The following is a 14,913-nucleotide window of genomic DNA, read 5'->3' on the forward strand; positions in this document are numbered from 1 at the left end:
GATCATAGAAAATCTTAACCTTTTATGTGATTCCCATAAGATGTCAGTGAGGTAGGAAGTGGGGTTACTACATCAAGGAAGTAAGCTTGGGAAAATGTGTGACTGGCTGTAGGTCACCCAGCAACTCCCTGGAGACCTGAGGTTGATACTCAGGGCTTCTCTCCCTACCACCCTTCCTTCTTGCCATCAGGTATTGAAAACCCCCATGTGGCAAACACTATTAGGAGTGGGGCTACAGTATTGAACATGAAGGATGGAGTTCTGTCTGCTTTGGGGTTTTCATAAAGGCCATACAGACATATAAGTAAAGAGATGGGGGACTGGGAGAGAAAAGATAAATCATGAACAGCAAACTGTCAGTACCATGCGATTTATTAACATAGACCCAAGTGAGAAAGTGACAGGTGGGAGTGAGGGATGCTCTAGACAGGAGAGTCAGGGAAGGCTGCTCCTAAGAGAAGTCATTTAAGCCAATCCAGTATTGTGAGGGGAGCAAAGCCCTCTAGGACAAGAAAATGACAGGTTGGGAGTTCCCAAAGCAGGAGTGGCAAGAAGCAGTCAGAGTTGTGATGCATGTGAGAGGTAGGACTGACAAGGGTGAGGGAAGAGAAGGAGCAGGGTGAGTAGGGTGAGGGTCAGGTGTGGGAGGAGCAGCTGGTGGGATGGTGGTTGATGGCAGAGTTGGGGAAGCTTGGAAGATGCAGGGGGCAGCAGAGAATCCAGAGCCCAGTTTGACTATGTTAAGTCTCAGAGGCCCATTGGATATCCATAGGGAGGTGTCATTGGGCAGTTGAGTGACTGCAAGTCTGACACTAGGGAGAGAGGCCCAGGATGGAGATAAGGATTTGGGAATCATCAGCTTATAGAAAGTGTATAAAATCACCTCAAAAAAGAAAAGTAAAGGGATTAGATGACTGAGTCCTGGGATAATAGACCATATAGAAGGAGGAGGCAGAAAAGGACACTGGAAGAAGTGCCCAGTATTAGGAAAGAAAAATCAGGTAAGGGTAGTTTCACTAGAGCCAAAAAAAAAAAAAAATGTGTTTTAGAAATGGGCCAGGGCAACCATGTTGAATGCTGCACAGGGAGTATGGACAGTAAGGACCTAGTCCTGCCTACCACATCTGGCAGCAAGCTTATGACCTTGCTAAGAAGAGTTTCAGGGGCTGGGGATGTGGCTCAAATGGTAGTGAGCTTGCCTGGCATGCGTGCGGCCTGGGTTCGAGCCTCGACACCACATTCAAACAAAGATGTTGTGTCCACTGAAAACTAAAAAATAAATATTAAAATTCTCTCTCTCGCGCTCTCTCTCTTTAAAAAAAAAAGAAGAAGAGTTTCAGTGGGTTGATGTGGGCAGAAATCTCAATTGATGGAGTTGAAGAATATGTTGATTTGTGGATTAGCATGGCAGATGGCCACAGATGAAAAACAAAGGCAATCACTAACTCAAGGGAACACAAAAAGTTGTTTTGAGATAGAAGGGTCATCATATTAACCACATGACTTGTTTCAGAAGGGTGTGGTTGCAACCAAACTGGTAGTGCTGCTCTAACCTTCATGACATTATTGTATGAAGGAGATGGTGGATAGAGGGTACATGTGATGGGGAGGGGTTAAAGAGCTGTCCTCCCTTCTTAAAAGATATCTGAATCAACATCAAGAGTTGAGGCATAGGGAATATAAGGTTGCAGAAAGCATGGAAAAGTCGTTTTGGAAGGTGTAATTACAAGGGAAGTGTAGTAGGAATGTGGATTTTCTGGGAGGTCCATATGACATGTGAGATGCTATATTTGAAATGTAATCAGTCAACAGTAAAGAGACTTTTCCCATTCACTGAAGGCTCTGAGTATTGGGTATTGGGGGAAGCAGGCTCTCTGGCATCTATTTGTACTTAGGAGGAGTTTGGGGTCTTCAATGGGGTCTGGTGTGTGAGATCAGTCTAAGAATGATGACCCTGACAGGCATGGCTGATGGAAACAGGGATGTCCTGGCCAGTCCCAGGGCTTGTGCCCCTCAGTCAGTTTGGCTTCATGTGTTTTCAGATGGTAACCTGAACCCAAAAGGCAGAGTGGGTAAGGTATGGGGCAAGGCACACATGACCTTGGCCTGTCTTACAACCCATAGAGCCTCAGACAATGGCTTTTAACCCAGCTTGTTTCCAGCCACAGGTGGAATGAAAATGTTCTTCCCGGCGTGACTTAGAAAACTGCTCTGTCTGGAAATTTTTTTTGTGTGTTTTTAAGAATGCCATTAATGATACAATACTACTATTAATTAACTGCACAATGGCACAAGCACTTTTTTTCAAACTTTTGCATATTAAATATTCAGTGCCCACAACAACACTGTGCAGTGGCTACTGCTCTTCTTACTTTACACTAGAGGAAAGTGAGGCACAGAGAAGTCAGTGACCTGCCCAAATCAGGATGCTCCAGTGCTTTCCCATGTCCTTGAGATAAGAACTGCTCAGCACTTCCTCTTGAAGTCTCTTCAAGACCCTAAGGGGTCATTTCTGTTGGCAGGTGTGGGAAGCACCCTCATGGCTACACTTCGCGGGGAAGAGGACTCCACACCACCGCCTGGAGTTTACTTGAAGTCCCCCAGTGCTTAAAGAAGCAGCCAAGAGCCTGTGGGGCCTGGGAGAGCTGGGGAGTGTGCATAGCTTGAGACACATGGTGGCCATCTTGGGCCCAAGACCAGGGCAGCAGGCAGCACTCCAGTGGCCTGGGGGAAGGGAGGCCTCAACCCCTTTATATCTGCCAGCCTGAGATTAGGAACACAAAGTTCTCTTCCTGGGCTGGGTCCATTGGTGTGGTTCCTTTCCCTTCACTGGAGGCCCAGAGTTCTTAGGATCCCACTTCCACCCTGACCTGACATGGAACTTGCCCTCGGGTCTTGATGGGGGTTGGAACAGAAGGCTGTCAGTTCCCATGGGGCTCTCCTTGCACCTGTGGACCTTACAGACTCTGGAGTTCTTGCTCCCCACAGTAGCTCCCCAACCCATGTTCCTGACTGGGAGGACTGTGATGGGGGACATGTCACCAAGTTGCCACCAAGGCCCACAGTCTCAGGGTCTTAGTCCCTTTACCTTGCTCTCTAGAGTCTTGGTGTGGTAGGAGTGTCCAGAGCTTCCACCAGAAGATTGCCACCCACACTGTCACCTGTAACCTTCCCTTGACTCCATGACTGTGGCTGCCTTGCTCAAGAGGTTGCAGATAGGAATTCCCTTTCCCAAGTCCTCTAACCTGGCCACCTTTGCTATGTTGTTCCCAGGAATTTGTCCTTTTGCAGGAATAATGTGATTGTCCCCTGCATCACCACTCCTGTCTGGAGCCTTACCCTGCTCTGAACAAACCAGCCCCTTGGGCCTCTCTTCCCCCTCTATAAGGGCTGTGTTAAGTGGAAGAGGTCATTTGACCCCCAGTCTCCTCTGGGTGCCAGAGTGCTCAGATGGTCTCTGGGTAACCCCCAGTTTGTCCCTCTCCCAGAGATTAGAGAGTTGTATTCACAGTTGCGGCAGCTCCTGTCACACTATGGCCAATGACATTCCAGTGGCCTGCCTCCCTCCTCCACCATCTTCTGCACTGAGTCCCACGTGTGTCCCTAGACACATGAATCACTGCTGATGGCTTGGGACCTGGTTGCTGAGGGCTCCTGGGGAGCCACTGGGGAGGGGGGATGGCAGTCACGTCACCTCTGAAGGAACACCTGCGGACATAAATAGGCAGCCTGCCAAGGCAGCAGCACACAGCCAGCCCAGCAGCTCTGCACACTGCTGTACTGCGAGCGCCAGGATGCCCGACACCATGCTGCCCGCCTGCTTCCTCGGCCTGCTGGCCTTCACCTCTGCTTGCTACTTCCAGAACTGCCCGAGGGGTGGCAAGAGGGCCATGTCCGACCTGGAGCTGAGACAGGTAGCACCATGGCCCATCTCAGGGCTGCTGGGAGTGGGCAGTCCCCAGGACTGTAAGGGGCTAGGAAGGAGGGAATCCTTGGGAGAAGCCAGTCTTAAGGGGAGAGACAAGGCTGGGCAGAAGGGCCATCAGGCTAGGTCAGAAGGGACCAGGCTGCTGGGCAAGTTGGGAGGAGCAGAAGGGGCTGTTGGACATAGACCCTAACTAGACAAGGGATGTAGGAAAGAGATGCTTCCCCAGTAACTGGGCTTGGGGCTGGATCAGGAAGAATGTGGTGGGGAGGTCTCTGATCCTGTGGGGTCCTCTCATCCAGACTAGCTGAAGGATCAGAGGCTCTGTCCCACCTGCAATCCCAGGCCTTCCCCCACCCAGTACCAGCTGTTCTCAGCCACAGGTGGTTGACCCCACACACAGATGGCCATTGATCTGAGCTGGCCTGAGCAGGAGGACCACCCAAGCATCCTGTAAGGAAGTTCTGCTTGGTGTCTAGCCCAATTCTCTAGTGTTGTGTGTTCAGCGGATTCCTTTCTATTCCAGTTGTGGCAGAGCTGATGGAAATTTGATATCCATACTCAATTCTACCCAGGTCACAGGTGGCTCCATGTTGAACTGTAGAATAAGTGAGGCTGGGCAGATGGGTTTTTCTCCTTTTGAGGAATCAGGTGTCCCTGCCCTCCTTTAGAGCTCACACCCCTGACACCCACCTAACTGGCCATAGTTTGGTGACCAGAGAGTTGCCCCTGTTGAGTGTTAGTGGTGGGTTGCAAGGGCAAGGTCAGAAAATGGGATGAAGGGCCAGGATGTGCTCTGAATGATCCAGAGGGCCACAAGGCATAAGGACCAAGCTTGAATAATGGGGCAGGAGGAAGGTCTGGAATGAGGATGGAGTGGGCAGATGACTAAGGGGTGCACAACTGCAATGACCCAGAGCTGAAGAGTAAGATGACCTGCTCCTATAGCCCCTCCAATAACTGCAGGGAGGTTGCTGAGGGCTATTACTGAGAGCTGTCTTCAGTCCATAGAAAACCTGAGTTTAGTAGACTGCTCACAAGCTCTTGACCAGTGTCAGGCACAGACAGCACCCCGGCACCTGCAGCTCCCATGGTATCACGCACACTCCCAAGCCCTGGACCCCAGAATCTGCCTCTTGGGGTCCTCCACCGTCCTCACCGCTTGTCCCCTCCCGCTCACCCTCTCGGTTCCCCGCAGTGCCTCCCCTGCGGCCCCGAGGGCAAAGGTCGCTGCTTTGGGCCCAGCATCTGCTGCGGGGACGAGCTGGGCTGCTTCGTGGGCACAGCCGAGGCGCTGCGCTGCCAGGAGGAGAACTACCTGCCGTCGCCCTGCCAGTCGGGCCAGAAGCCCTGCGGGAGCGGGGGCCGGTGCGCGGCCGCCGGAGTCTGCTGCAACGAAGGTGCGCGCTTTCAGGAGGCAGGCGGGGCCGGTCGGGGGACGGGGGGACACTGAGGTCGAGGCCCCTGATCTGTGCCCAACCCCGGGGAGCCCGCGCTCACACTGTCCTTTTCCGCAGAGAGCTGTGTGAGCGATCCAGAGTGCCGCGAGGGCTTTGGCCGCCGAGCCCGCGCCAGCGACCGGAACAACGCCACGCAGCTGGACCGGCCCACGGGGGTCCTGCTGCTGCGGCTGCTGCAGCTGGCGGGGGCGCCCGAGCCCGCCGAGCCCATGGAGCTCGCCAAGCCCGGCGCTGACTAAGCCGAACCCTCCCGCTGCCCTGCCCCCGCCCTCCCGCGACAGCCCCTGTGGCACCGAAAATAAATCTTTGTAAATGCACTCGAGTGTCTGTCTCAGTCTCTGGGCCCGGGAGGAAAGACGAAAATGGGTGTGGCGCGGACCCAGGTCCCGACCCAGTCAGTTCCTGCCCCGCGGTCGAGGGCAGATCCTCCCCAAAGAAGGGAGAGATGCTATAGAGGAAGCGATCCTGGAAACGGAAGAGGGAAATGTAAAAACAGAGGACAGGGCCACCTAGGGGAAGGCGGAGGGAAAAGGCTAGAGGCAAAGGATGACCCTGGAGATGGTGGGCTGGGGATTCTCCAACTGGGACAAAGAAGTAAAGGCAGGCAGGGAGAAGACGTGATGGGCAAGAGAGACTGAGACAGGGAAGGCAGATGAACAGAGAGACGCAGAGGCTAGAGAATGAAGGAAGAGTGAGAAAGGCAGAAGGGGACAAGCCAAGGGCCACTATCAGTACCCATTTTCATTCTGGAGACTAGGACAAAAAGCTTAGGAGACACGAAAGTCCCCAATTCCCAATGCAAGATCTACTTCATCCTAGTAGGGAGAAGTCCTCCTGCCATCTCTGCAGGTGGACCCACCATTAGGGACTTTTTACAGAGTGGCAGGCAAACCCCAGACCCAGACCACCATTCACACACTCCAAGAAAGAGGAAAGCAACTGCTATGGGCGTGCCTGTGACTCTTGACCACAATCAAATGGCTCCATGAGAAGCACATTCAGAACAGCAGCTGCCCAGAGAAACACACAGGGTTCGTGATGATAGACAGGCACAAGTGTCCACACACTTAGTTGCACTCAATCTGACTGCCCTTTGACACACTCAGCCTCAGGGCAAAGATGTCACCAGCACTTGGCCCCTGCCCCTACATTTCTTTCTGTCCCTTCACCTCCCTTCTCCCTATGCATCAGCTCCTTGGCTCTCTCTGGCTTCTCTCTCAGGCCCCTCCATCTCCCACTTGCCTCCAGTGTCTTCTCACCTCCTCATCACCTCCTATTTTTCTCCTTTTGTTCCTCTGCTCTCAGTATCTCCTCCTTGGGCTCTCCTGCTCCAGGCCTGGGGGCCACAGGAGGTTGCATTTTCTTGGGGATCCTCTGTCAGAGGATGGTCTGCGAGACTGAGGCCTGGAGGGATCCCAGGCAGAAAGAAATCACTCTAAATGCTGCCCCCCCCCCCATAACCAAGTCTTTGGCCAGATCCTGTGACCCAAGCAGCCCAGCCTGGGTCAGCCCTGGACAGATGTGCCCTGGCCAGTTGAAGCTCTCTTGCTGTCTCCTCAGAGATTCCCGTGTCCCACCCCTGACTTGGCCCTGGCATCCTGTGCAGTGAAGGCACTCAGTGAGACTGGGTGAAGCTGGGTAGGTCGGGGGATAGGCCAGCTCCTGTCCCTGCTTCTTCTCTGTGAGGCTCTGCCCCCAGGTAGGCTAGGGCCTGGGCAGGGCTAGACTTCACAGGAATCTGTTAACCTCCAGTCAGAAGAGGGTGGAAGAGCAGGTAGGTGGCTTGGCTGTCCTGGATCCAATGCCTGGTGCTGGTGTCTGCACTAGGGACAGTTTCACAGCGAGATTCAGACCCCTCCTCTTCCTAGGCACAGTCCCAGAGACTCCTTTTCCACCACCTGTCTTCAGAACAGTCACATGCCCACCTCTGAGAAGGAGTCACCTCTGCCTACTGCCAACTTGCTCCATTTTTCTTCCTTTCCTGAGCCTCATGACCCAGCTGCAGAGTCAGTTGGGGGAAAACCCACAAGTGTCAGGTAGCTCTTGCTCTGTCTCTTCAGTCTCTCCAGGGACAGAAGAGCTCTGTCAGCATGTGACAAATGTCAAGAGTTAAGGAGAAGTGTCCAGGTCTCCACACTTGTGAGTTCATAAAATTGAAATGTGAGCATCTTTTTAAAATTCTCCCAATGGGGCATGGTGGTGCTGCCTCTAATCACAGCTGCTGGGGAGACTGAAACCGAAAGGTCTAAAGTTTGAGGTCAATTTAGGTAACTTAGTGAGACCCTGTATTAAAAAAAAGAAGGAGAAAAATCTTGGTGAGTCTCAACAAAGGTTATTTGATTACCTTGATATTTTCATATAAATAATTTTATATTTAATCAGCTTCCATTGTGTGTGTGTGCGTGTGTGTGTGTGTGTGTGTGTGTGTGTGTGTGTTTGCCTTTTCTGTTTTCTGTTTTTGTAGTGTCAAGCATGGAACCCAGGCCTCCCTTGGGCTAGACCTGTGCTCTGCCTCTGAACTCCATCTTTAGCCCTTGTTTGTGTTTTCTTTAAGTGTTTTCTGTCCTTTGTTATTTTGGGTTTCTCCTTCATGTACGTTTGGGCTTTCTCTGTTGATTTCTCACCAATCTCAAGTTCAATATTTAGCTTATTAAGAAACAGGCAGAGTCTGGGGGTGGAGCTCAGTGGGAGAGGGTCTGCATACACCAAGCCTGGTCCCCTCCCCAGCACAGAAGGATCAAAGAAGCACTTCTTGCTTTCCCTTCATACCTAAAGCTGTATGCTTTCCTCTGCGTCCTGCTTTCCTCCTTTGACCTTCAGGGTTTTCCTCCCCCAGGTTCTGAGTTCCTAGTGGCTGGTGATAACCTGAAGATCACCATGCTCACCCAAGGGCTCTTTGTAATAGTTGTATAGAGTGTGGCCACATGAGCCTTTTCTTCTTTTGTCATCTTTAATTTTAAGCGTTGAGATTAGAGAACATCATCTGTACAGTGTCGATTCTGTACCAATTGACTTCTTTGGTGGCTTGTCCATGGTTGTATTTTTGTATTTCATGTGTCTCTCATCCCAACTCACAGATTGTCTGGCTTTTCGGTATGTTTTCTAGATATTTGTTAGTTCAAAGTTTTAAATGGTGTTATTAAAGTCTTGTATATCTTTGCTCATTTCATCAAATTGATGTTTGCGAGTATATGTTGAAACACTCCAAATAAATTATTGGCTGGTGGTGGGGCAGCTGCTCAGTGGAGAGCAGCTGCTGAGACTGCGTGAAACTTGGGGTTTGTCCTCAGCAACAGCAACAGCAACCAAAAAAAGCAGTTTTCCCTTTCTTTGTCATTGTTCTCTCAGTTGTTGCTTGATCTGTATTTTCAGGCACATTGCTAAATACAGATGTGCTCATAGTATCTTTTTGATGTGTTGTTGTTTTTACCTGCATGTAACAATCACATGTCCCTAATGATCTTTCTCCTTGATTATGTTTTGCCGAATATCAACATTTGTCCCCTGTATTTCTTTGGCTTTTTCTTTGGATGACATGACTTGCCCCATTCGTTGTGGTCAGGTCTTTTTCTATTTCTTCTTTTCTTTTGTTTGATGCTGTGGATGGAACCCAGGGTCTCACTGGTGCTAGGCAAGGACTCTCACACTGAGCTACACTCCCAGTCCTTCCTTTTATATTCTCCTCTCTCTCTCTCTCTCTCTCTCTCTCTCTCTCTCTCTCTCTCTCAAAGATCTAAGGTTGTAATTTATTTTTTAATATTTATTTTTTTAGTTTTAGGTGGACACAATGTCTTTATTTTTATGTGGTGCTGAGGATCAAACCCAGGGCCTCATGCATGCCAGGCCAGTGCACTACCACTTGAGCCACATCCCCAGTCCTCTCTCTTTTGATAAGGGGTGTCACTGCATTGTCCAGGCAGGTCTCAAAACTGTGGCCTCAAGTGAACCTCTTGCCTCTGCATCCTGAGTAAATGGGGCTGACGACAAGCAGAGTCCCCGACACCTGGCTTTCTGTTTTTGTATTTTTTCTTTTCAGGTAAAATTTACATAGGGTAAGATTCACTGTTTTTGGTGTAGATTTCTGTGAGCTTTGATAAACATATTCATTTTAGTAACTTCCCAACCACAGTCAATTTGTAAAGAGTGCCATCTCTCCCCCACTCCAAGCTCCAAACTACAATTTGTCCCTAAATGCCATGTGCTAGAGACTTAGTCCCAGGCTTAGCACTCTTGGGAGGGGGTGGAAACTCTAAGAGGTGGGTCTTATGGGGGTTCTTCCTTTCACTGAGACCTGCTCTTGAAGGGGATATTGGGACCCAGCCCCTCTTCTTCCTCTCATTGTTCCTGGCCATGAGGGGAATGACTTCACCTCTTCTTCTCCTCCCCACCATGATGACTTCCTGGCCATACATCCAAGAGCATTTGGACAACCAACCACAGATGGAGATCAGTTAAAAACATGAGCCAAAATAAACTTTCTCTCTTTGGAAGTTGATGATGTGAGGAATTTTGTCACAGTAAGTGAAAGCTGACTGATACACTCCTGGGTTCCAGGGGGCCTTAGAACTTTCTCAACTTTCCTCAAATACCTATTTGTGCATGTCACAGTCATCACCATGGTTGATCTGAATGGGACCTCCATTTCTCCTATGAGTCAGCTTTCCATGACAAAGCCTCTCTGGTGCTCACAGGACGTGGTATAAGGAGAGGAATGAACTTTCATAGTCCCAGTAGCCATCATGGTCGGGTTTGGTGTTGGCCTCAGGTTTTCCACAACCCTATCTCTGATCTTTTTCAGATATCTTATCAATAACAGTCTTGTTTACATGAAATGAAAATTTTATTCAAGTACACAAGAGGGAACAAATTACATGACCATAGTATAACATTTATTTTTACTTTGGGTTACTGGGAATTGTGATTGTATTCAGGGTCACTTTATCATTGAGATACAGCCACAGCCACAGGTTTAATTTTTTTATTTTTTTATTTTTATTTTTTTTTGAGTAACAGGTTTACTAAGTTGCTGAGGTTGCTGCTAAATTACTGAGGCTGGTCTCAAACTTGCAGTCCTCATGCCTCAGAGTCCTGAATAGCTGGGATTACAAGTGTTGGCAACTGCTCCTGGCTGCTTGATTTTATAATTTGAACACATTTTTCCAGTTTTCAGCTCAACAAACAGGGTATGATCAGCAGTACAGAAGTCCCCAACATCCCTTCATGTCACTGTGCCACCCTAGAACTGCAACACCATAGATTAGTTGTGTATAATTTTTTAAAATATATTTTTTTAGTTGTAGATGGATGCAATATCTTTATTTTATTTATTTATTTTTATATGATGCTGAGGATCACATAGCCCCAGCCCCAGCCCCAGTTTTGTCTAATTGACTCAGACAATCTTCACTTTTCAGTGCCAAAACAATTGATTGGTTAACTTAAACCATTGAGTCTTCAATAGTATGTATATTTTTTTTCTCTACCCTGTCTTTGAACACCACACATTATTGTTCCTTATATTTCTTTTGCTTCCTATTTTGAAGACACAGCTTCTTCCATTCTTTGCTTACACCATTAATTAGTTCTGACTATTTTTGTGATTGTTAAAAAATCTTAAATTCCCAGAAATAAACTAACAATTTGTTAATTAAAAATCTCTATGTATAAACCTGATTGTACAACCAATGTGATTCAGCAACCTGTACACTCAGAAAAAGGAATAATTATACCCCATTTGATTTAAATGTATGATATGTCAAGATCACAGTACTTCATGTGTAACTAATAAAAAATAATCTACAGTCCTCCAAAGTATATATATATTTTTATGTTTCCCCTCTGTTTTGAGCCCCACACATAATTTTCCATTACTGTTGGGGTGTTGGGTTCTTTCTTGATGGTTTCCCCACTTTCTCTAGTATGTGGAAAAAACAACAACAAAGAAATGGTACATTTTATTAGTCATTAAGTTATAGTTTGTATATTTAATTAATTGATTAATATTTGCAGCTTTACCAATGGAACCCAGGGCCTCCCCTGTATTAGGCAAGCTCTCCACCAGTGAGCTACACTGTACCCAACATGTTTTTTTTTTTTTTCTTTATTAGACAATGAATGATCTGCTTCTCTTGGAGTAGGGTGTGGGCATAGACCTTCTGAACTTGTTGTTTCTGGTATGTGAGAAAAACCATAGAAATGGGAAGATTTATTTGTATATTTGTTTATTTCTGCTGGAGATGGAATTAGATGCTCCCATGTTAGACAAGTGCTCCAGCACTGACCTAAAATCCATGTTTTATCTATTTATTTATTTTGGGTACTGGGGATTGAACCCAGGGGTGCTGTATCACTGAGCTACATCCCCAGTCCAACTTTTGTGTTATTTTGAGACAGGGTCTCACTGACTTGCTGAGGGTCTTACTAAGTTCTAATGTGAGCTTCAAACTTCTGAATCTCTTTCCTCATCCTCCAAGTCACTGGAATTATAGGTGGGCACCATTGCACCTGGCAGGCATGTTTTATTTAATATTTACTTTTTAGTTGTATTTGGACACAATATCTTTATTTTATTTATTTTTATGTGGTGCTGAGGATGGAACCCAGGGTCTCGAACGTGCTAGGCGAGTGCTGTACTGCTGAGCCACAACCCCAGCCCAGCATGTTTTACTTTTAACAATGAACCATCTGCTCCTCTTATTGTGGAGTAGGCTGTGAGCAGGGCCTTCTGAGGTTATGGACAGCTTCATGGGCAGGTGAATGAGGAGTGTTCTGGGAGAGAGGGATGGGCTTTTATCTGATCCCCCAAAGGATCTTGACCTGGGAATAGGTGGGCAGTATACATGGAAGAGTTCTGTCAGTTTGCTCTCCCCTCAGCGCTTGGTGGTCATTTCTGTTCTGTGGGTGCTGAGGACTACAGGTCCTCTGGGTGGTGCCCATCTCTGACAAGTTCTGATTCTACACGGTAATGAGTCAGGCCATTGAGTTGAGACCCAGCTGTGTGGCAAAAGTCTTGTGGGTGCCCCAGCCCAGCCTCCCCAGCGTGGCGCCGTGGCATCCTTGGGTGAAAGGGTTCAGCTCTTTGAAACATGGTGAGCTGTTTCAGCCCTGCCAAGTGCCTTCCCTTAGGCCAGCTCTACTCCTTCAATCTCCAGGGAGGAGTAGGTAGGTAGCCTCTCTCCAAGAGTCTGGGAGTCTTTGGATCCCCACTGTCCCTTCCCCTTCTCCTGCTCCCCTCTCAGACACTGTCTCTGTGTGCAGATGACTGGATCCTGTCCTTTTGGATCCTTGTTTTTTGGGAACGTGCTGCAGGTCCCAGCCCTTGCTGGGAGGGGAAGCTAGGGCTGTTTTTATATTCCTGGACCCCCGTGGGCTCCTTCCCTCTTCTCTTCAGGATGGTGAAAGCATGTTGGGTCACTTCTGAGTTTCCATCCCCAATGCCTCCTCCCATTTCAGACAATCAGACACCAGGAGAGTGGAGGGTTGTGGGGATCTGCTTTATTGATTTATTGGCAGTACTGGGGATTACACCCAGGGCCTTGCACTTGCTCTACCACTGAGCTGCATCACAGTCCTTTTTGTCCTTTATTTTGAAATAGGGTGTCATTAAATTGCTGAGGCTGGCCTTGGAATTTGGAATCCTCCTGCTTTGGTGCTCAAGTAGTGGAGATTATGGGCATGTGCAACCACGCTGGGTTTGCTGGATTTTCATTACTTCTTGGAACAGGTATGGGAAGCTAGGGGAGCGGTGGGAAATGGTCCCCAGATAGCAGAGCTCAGTGTTGGGAGAAGGCGACCTCGGGGTTACAAGCAGGGTCGGTGCGGCAGCCATCTGCAATGAGAGTTTGTGTCAGTGGCGGTCCCCCCCGCCCCCCAGCATCCCACCCAGCCCTGGACCCTCGCTGGCCTCCCAGGGCTCACCTGAGCTGCAGCAGAAGCCAGCGGCTGCGCACCGGCCCCCGCTCCCGCAGGGCTTCTGGCCAGAATGGCAGGGCGATGGCAGGTAGTTCTCCTCCTGGCAGCGCAGTGCCTCGGCTGTGCCCACGAAGCAGCCCAGCTCGTCCCCGCAGCAGATGCTGGGCCCGAAGCAGCGCCCTTTGCCACCGGGGCCACAGGGGAGGCACTGCAGGGAGGAAGAGGGATAGCAGGAATGGGGAGGCAACCAAGAAGGTGGGCACCCCCTGCAGGGTGCGAGAAGCAGATTCTGGGATTCAGGGATCAGGGAGTGCAGGCGGGTTCCATGGGGTGGCAGTCGCTAAGGGCACTGGTTGGCATGGACATTGGTCAGGACGCACAGGGGAAATCTGCCAGAGGCTCCAATATGCCTGGGACTGGAGGGTCATGCCTGTAGGTGGTCATGCCTGTAGGTGGTCCGGCCTCCAGGCCACACAGCATAGCCATGCAGCATAGCAGGAGGAGGGTTGGGTGGCTCACCTTGCGCACATCCAGCTCCAGTGTGGCCCTCTTGCCACCCAGGGGGCAGTTCTGGATGTAGCAGGCGGAGGTCAGAGCCAGGAGGCCCAGCAGGCAGCAGGCGAGGCTGAGGCTAGCCATGGTGGGGGCAAGCTGGGTAAGGGGATCCACAGCTGTTGGCAGTCTTCTCAAGCCTGGTCTTTTTATGCTTGGGCGCTGGACCTGCTTATCAGCTGTGTAAGAATGCAGTCGCATTACTGGTCACAGCAGGTCACTGTGGGTCAGGCTGTGTGTGCTCAGGGTGGATCCTCTCATTACCAGTCCGCCCCCCAGCATCAATGTCAGGCATTTGCTAATGAACTGAGAGAGGGCCTGAGGTGTCCTGGGGAGGAGGCAGGCTGGGTCAGCCTGGGCCATGAGGGTGGGAAAGGAAGAATTGGATAATGGAGGGTGAGGAGTTCAGCCCAACCTAGAGCTATTTTTCTAGACTTCCAGTACCCGAAAGAGGGTGTGAGGGTGGGGATGGTGGACCCTAGGGCTCCTCCAAGCAGAAACAGCCTCTGGCTAGAATCCCCATCCATACACCTTGGTCCATACACATTCAGTCCTTGACCCCCTAGTAACAAGGTCTCCTCTTCCTAAGCCTAAATAACCAGAAAACCTCCCCACCCCAGCACACAGCCACAGCCACTTCCCTGCCCCCAGCACTTGCATGGACGAGATCCCAGCTTTCTCCCACCTCTACCTGCAAGTCAACCTTTCCTCCAGCTAGGAGCTGGGCTACAGTCCACCTGTATTGGAATTGACAATATCTGTGGCTTGTCACCAACATAGGTGACAGGAAACCTCCCATCATATAAAGTCACTGCAAATGTCTCTACGGATTGTTTAGACTCATGGTCACCTGGAGATCAGGGCACTCTTCTGGCTGCCCCTAGAGCTTGGAATCTAATGGTTTAAAGAATCACATTTGGCATCAGAATCAACTGAGTATAATAAAGTAAAGCAAAATAAACAAATAAGCAAAAAATAAGCTGATAAGTAAGAATACATGATCTGATGAATATATCATCTTAGCAAAAAGCTTGGATTTATATCTACCTCAGGAAACACCTCCTC

General features: G+C 49.4%; 2 protein-coding genes across 2 annotated transcripts; one reads left to right on the forward strand and one right to left on the reverse strand.

Moving 5' to 3' along the window:
• The first annotated feature begins 3,794 nt into the window (after positions 1-3,794).
• Positions 3,795-5,624, forward strand: Avp (arginine vasopressin). Its single transcript, XM_026409742.2, has 3 exons — positions 3,795-3,914; positions 5,124-5,325; positions 5,443-5,624. The coding sequence occupies exons 1-3, from the start codon at positions 3,795-3,797 to the stop codon at positions 5,622-5,624; spliced, it is 504 nt and encodes a 167-aa protein (XP_026265527.2).
• A 7,533-nt stretch (positions 5,625-13,157) lies between these two features.
• Positions 13,158-13,935, reverse strand: LOC113197423 (oxytocin-neurophysin 1). The gene is made up of 3 exons (XM_026409743.2): positions 13,816-13,935; positions 13,303-13,504; positions 13,158-13,213 (listed from the first exon to the last, which is right to left on the reverse strand). Exons 1-3 carry the CDS (start codon positions 13,933-13,935, stop codon positions 13,158-13,160), a joined length of 378 nt encoding a protein of 125 aa, XP_026265528.1.
• Between the last annotated feature and the right edge of the window lie 978 nt (positions 13,936-14,913).

Source organism: Urocitellus parryii, chromosome 6 (assembly GCF_045843805.1).
Source record: "Urocitellus parryii isolate mUroPar1 chromosome 6, mUroPar1.hap1, whole genome shotgun sequence".
NCBI lineage: Eukaryota > Metazoa > Chordata > Mammalia > Rodentia > Sciuridae > Urocitellus > Urocitellus parryii.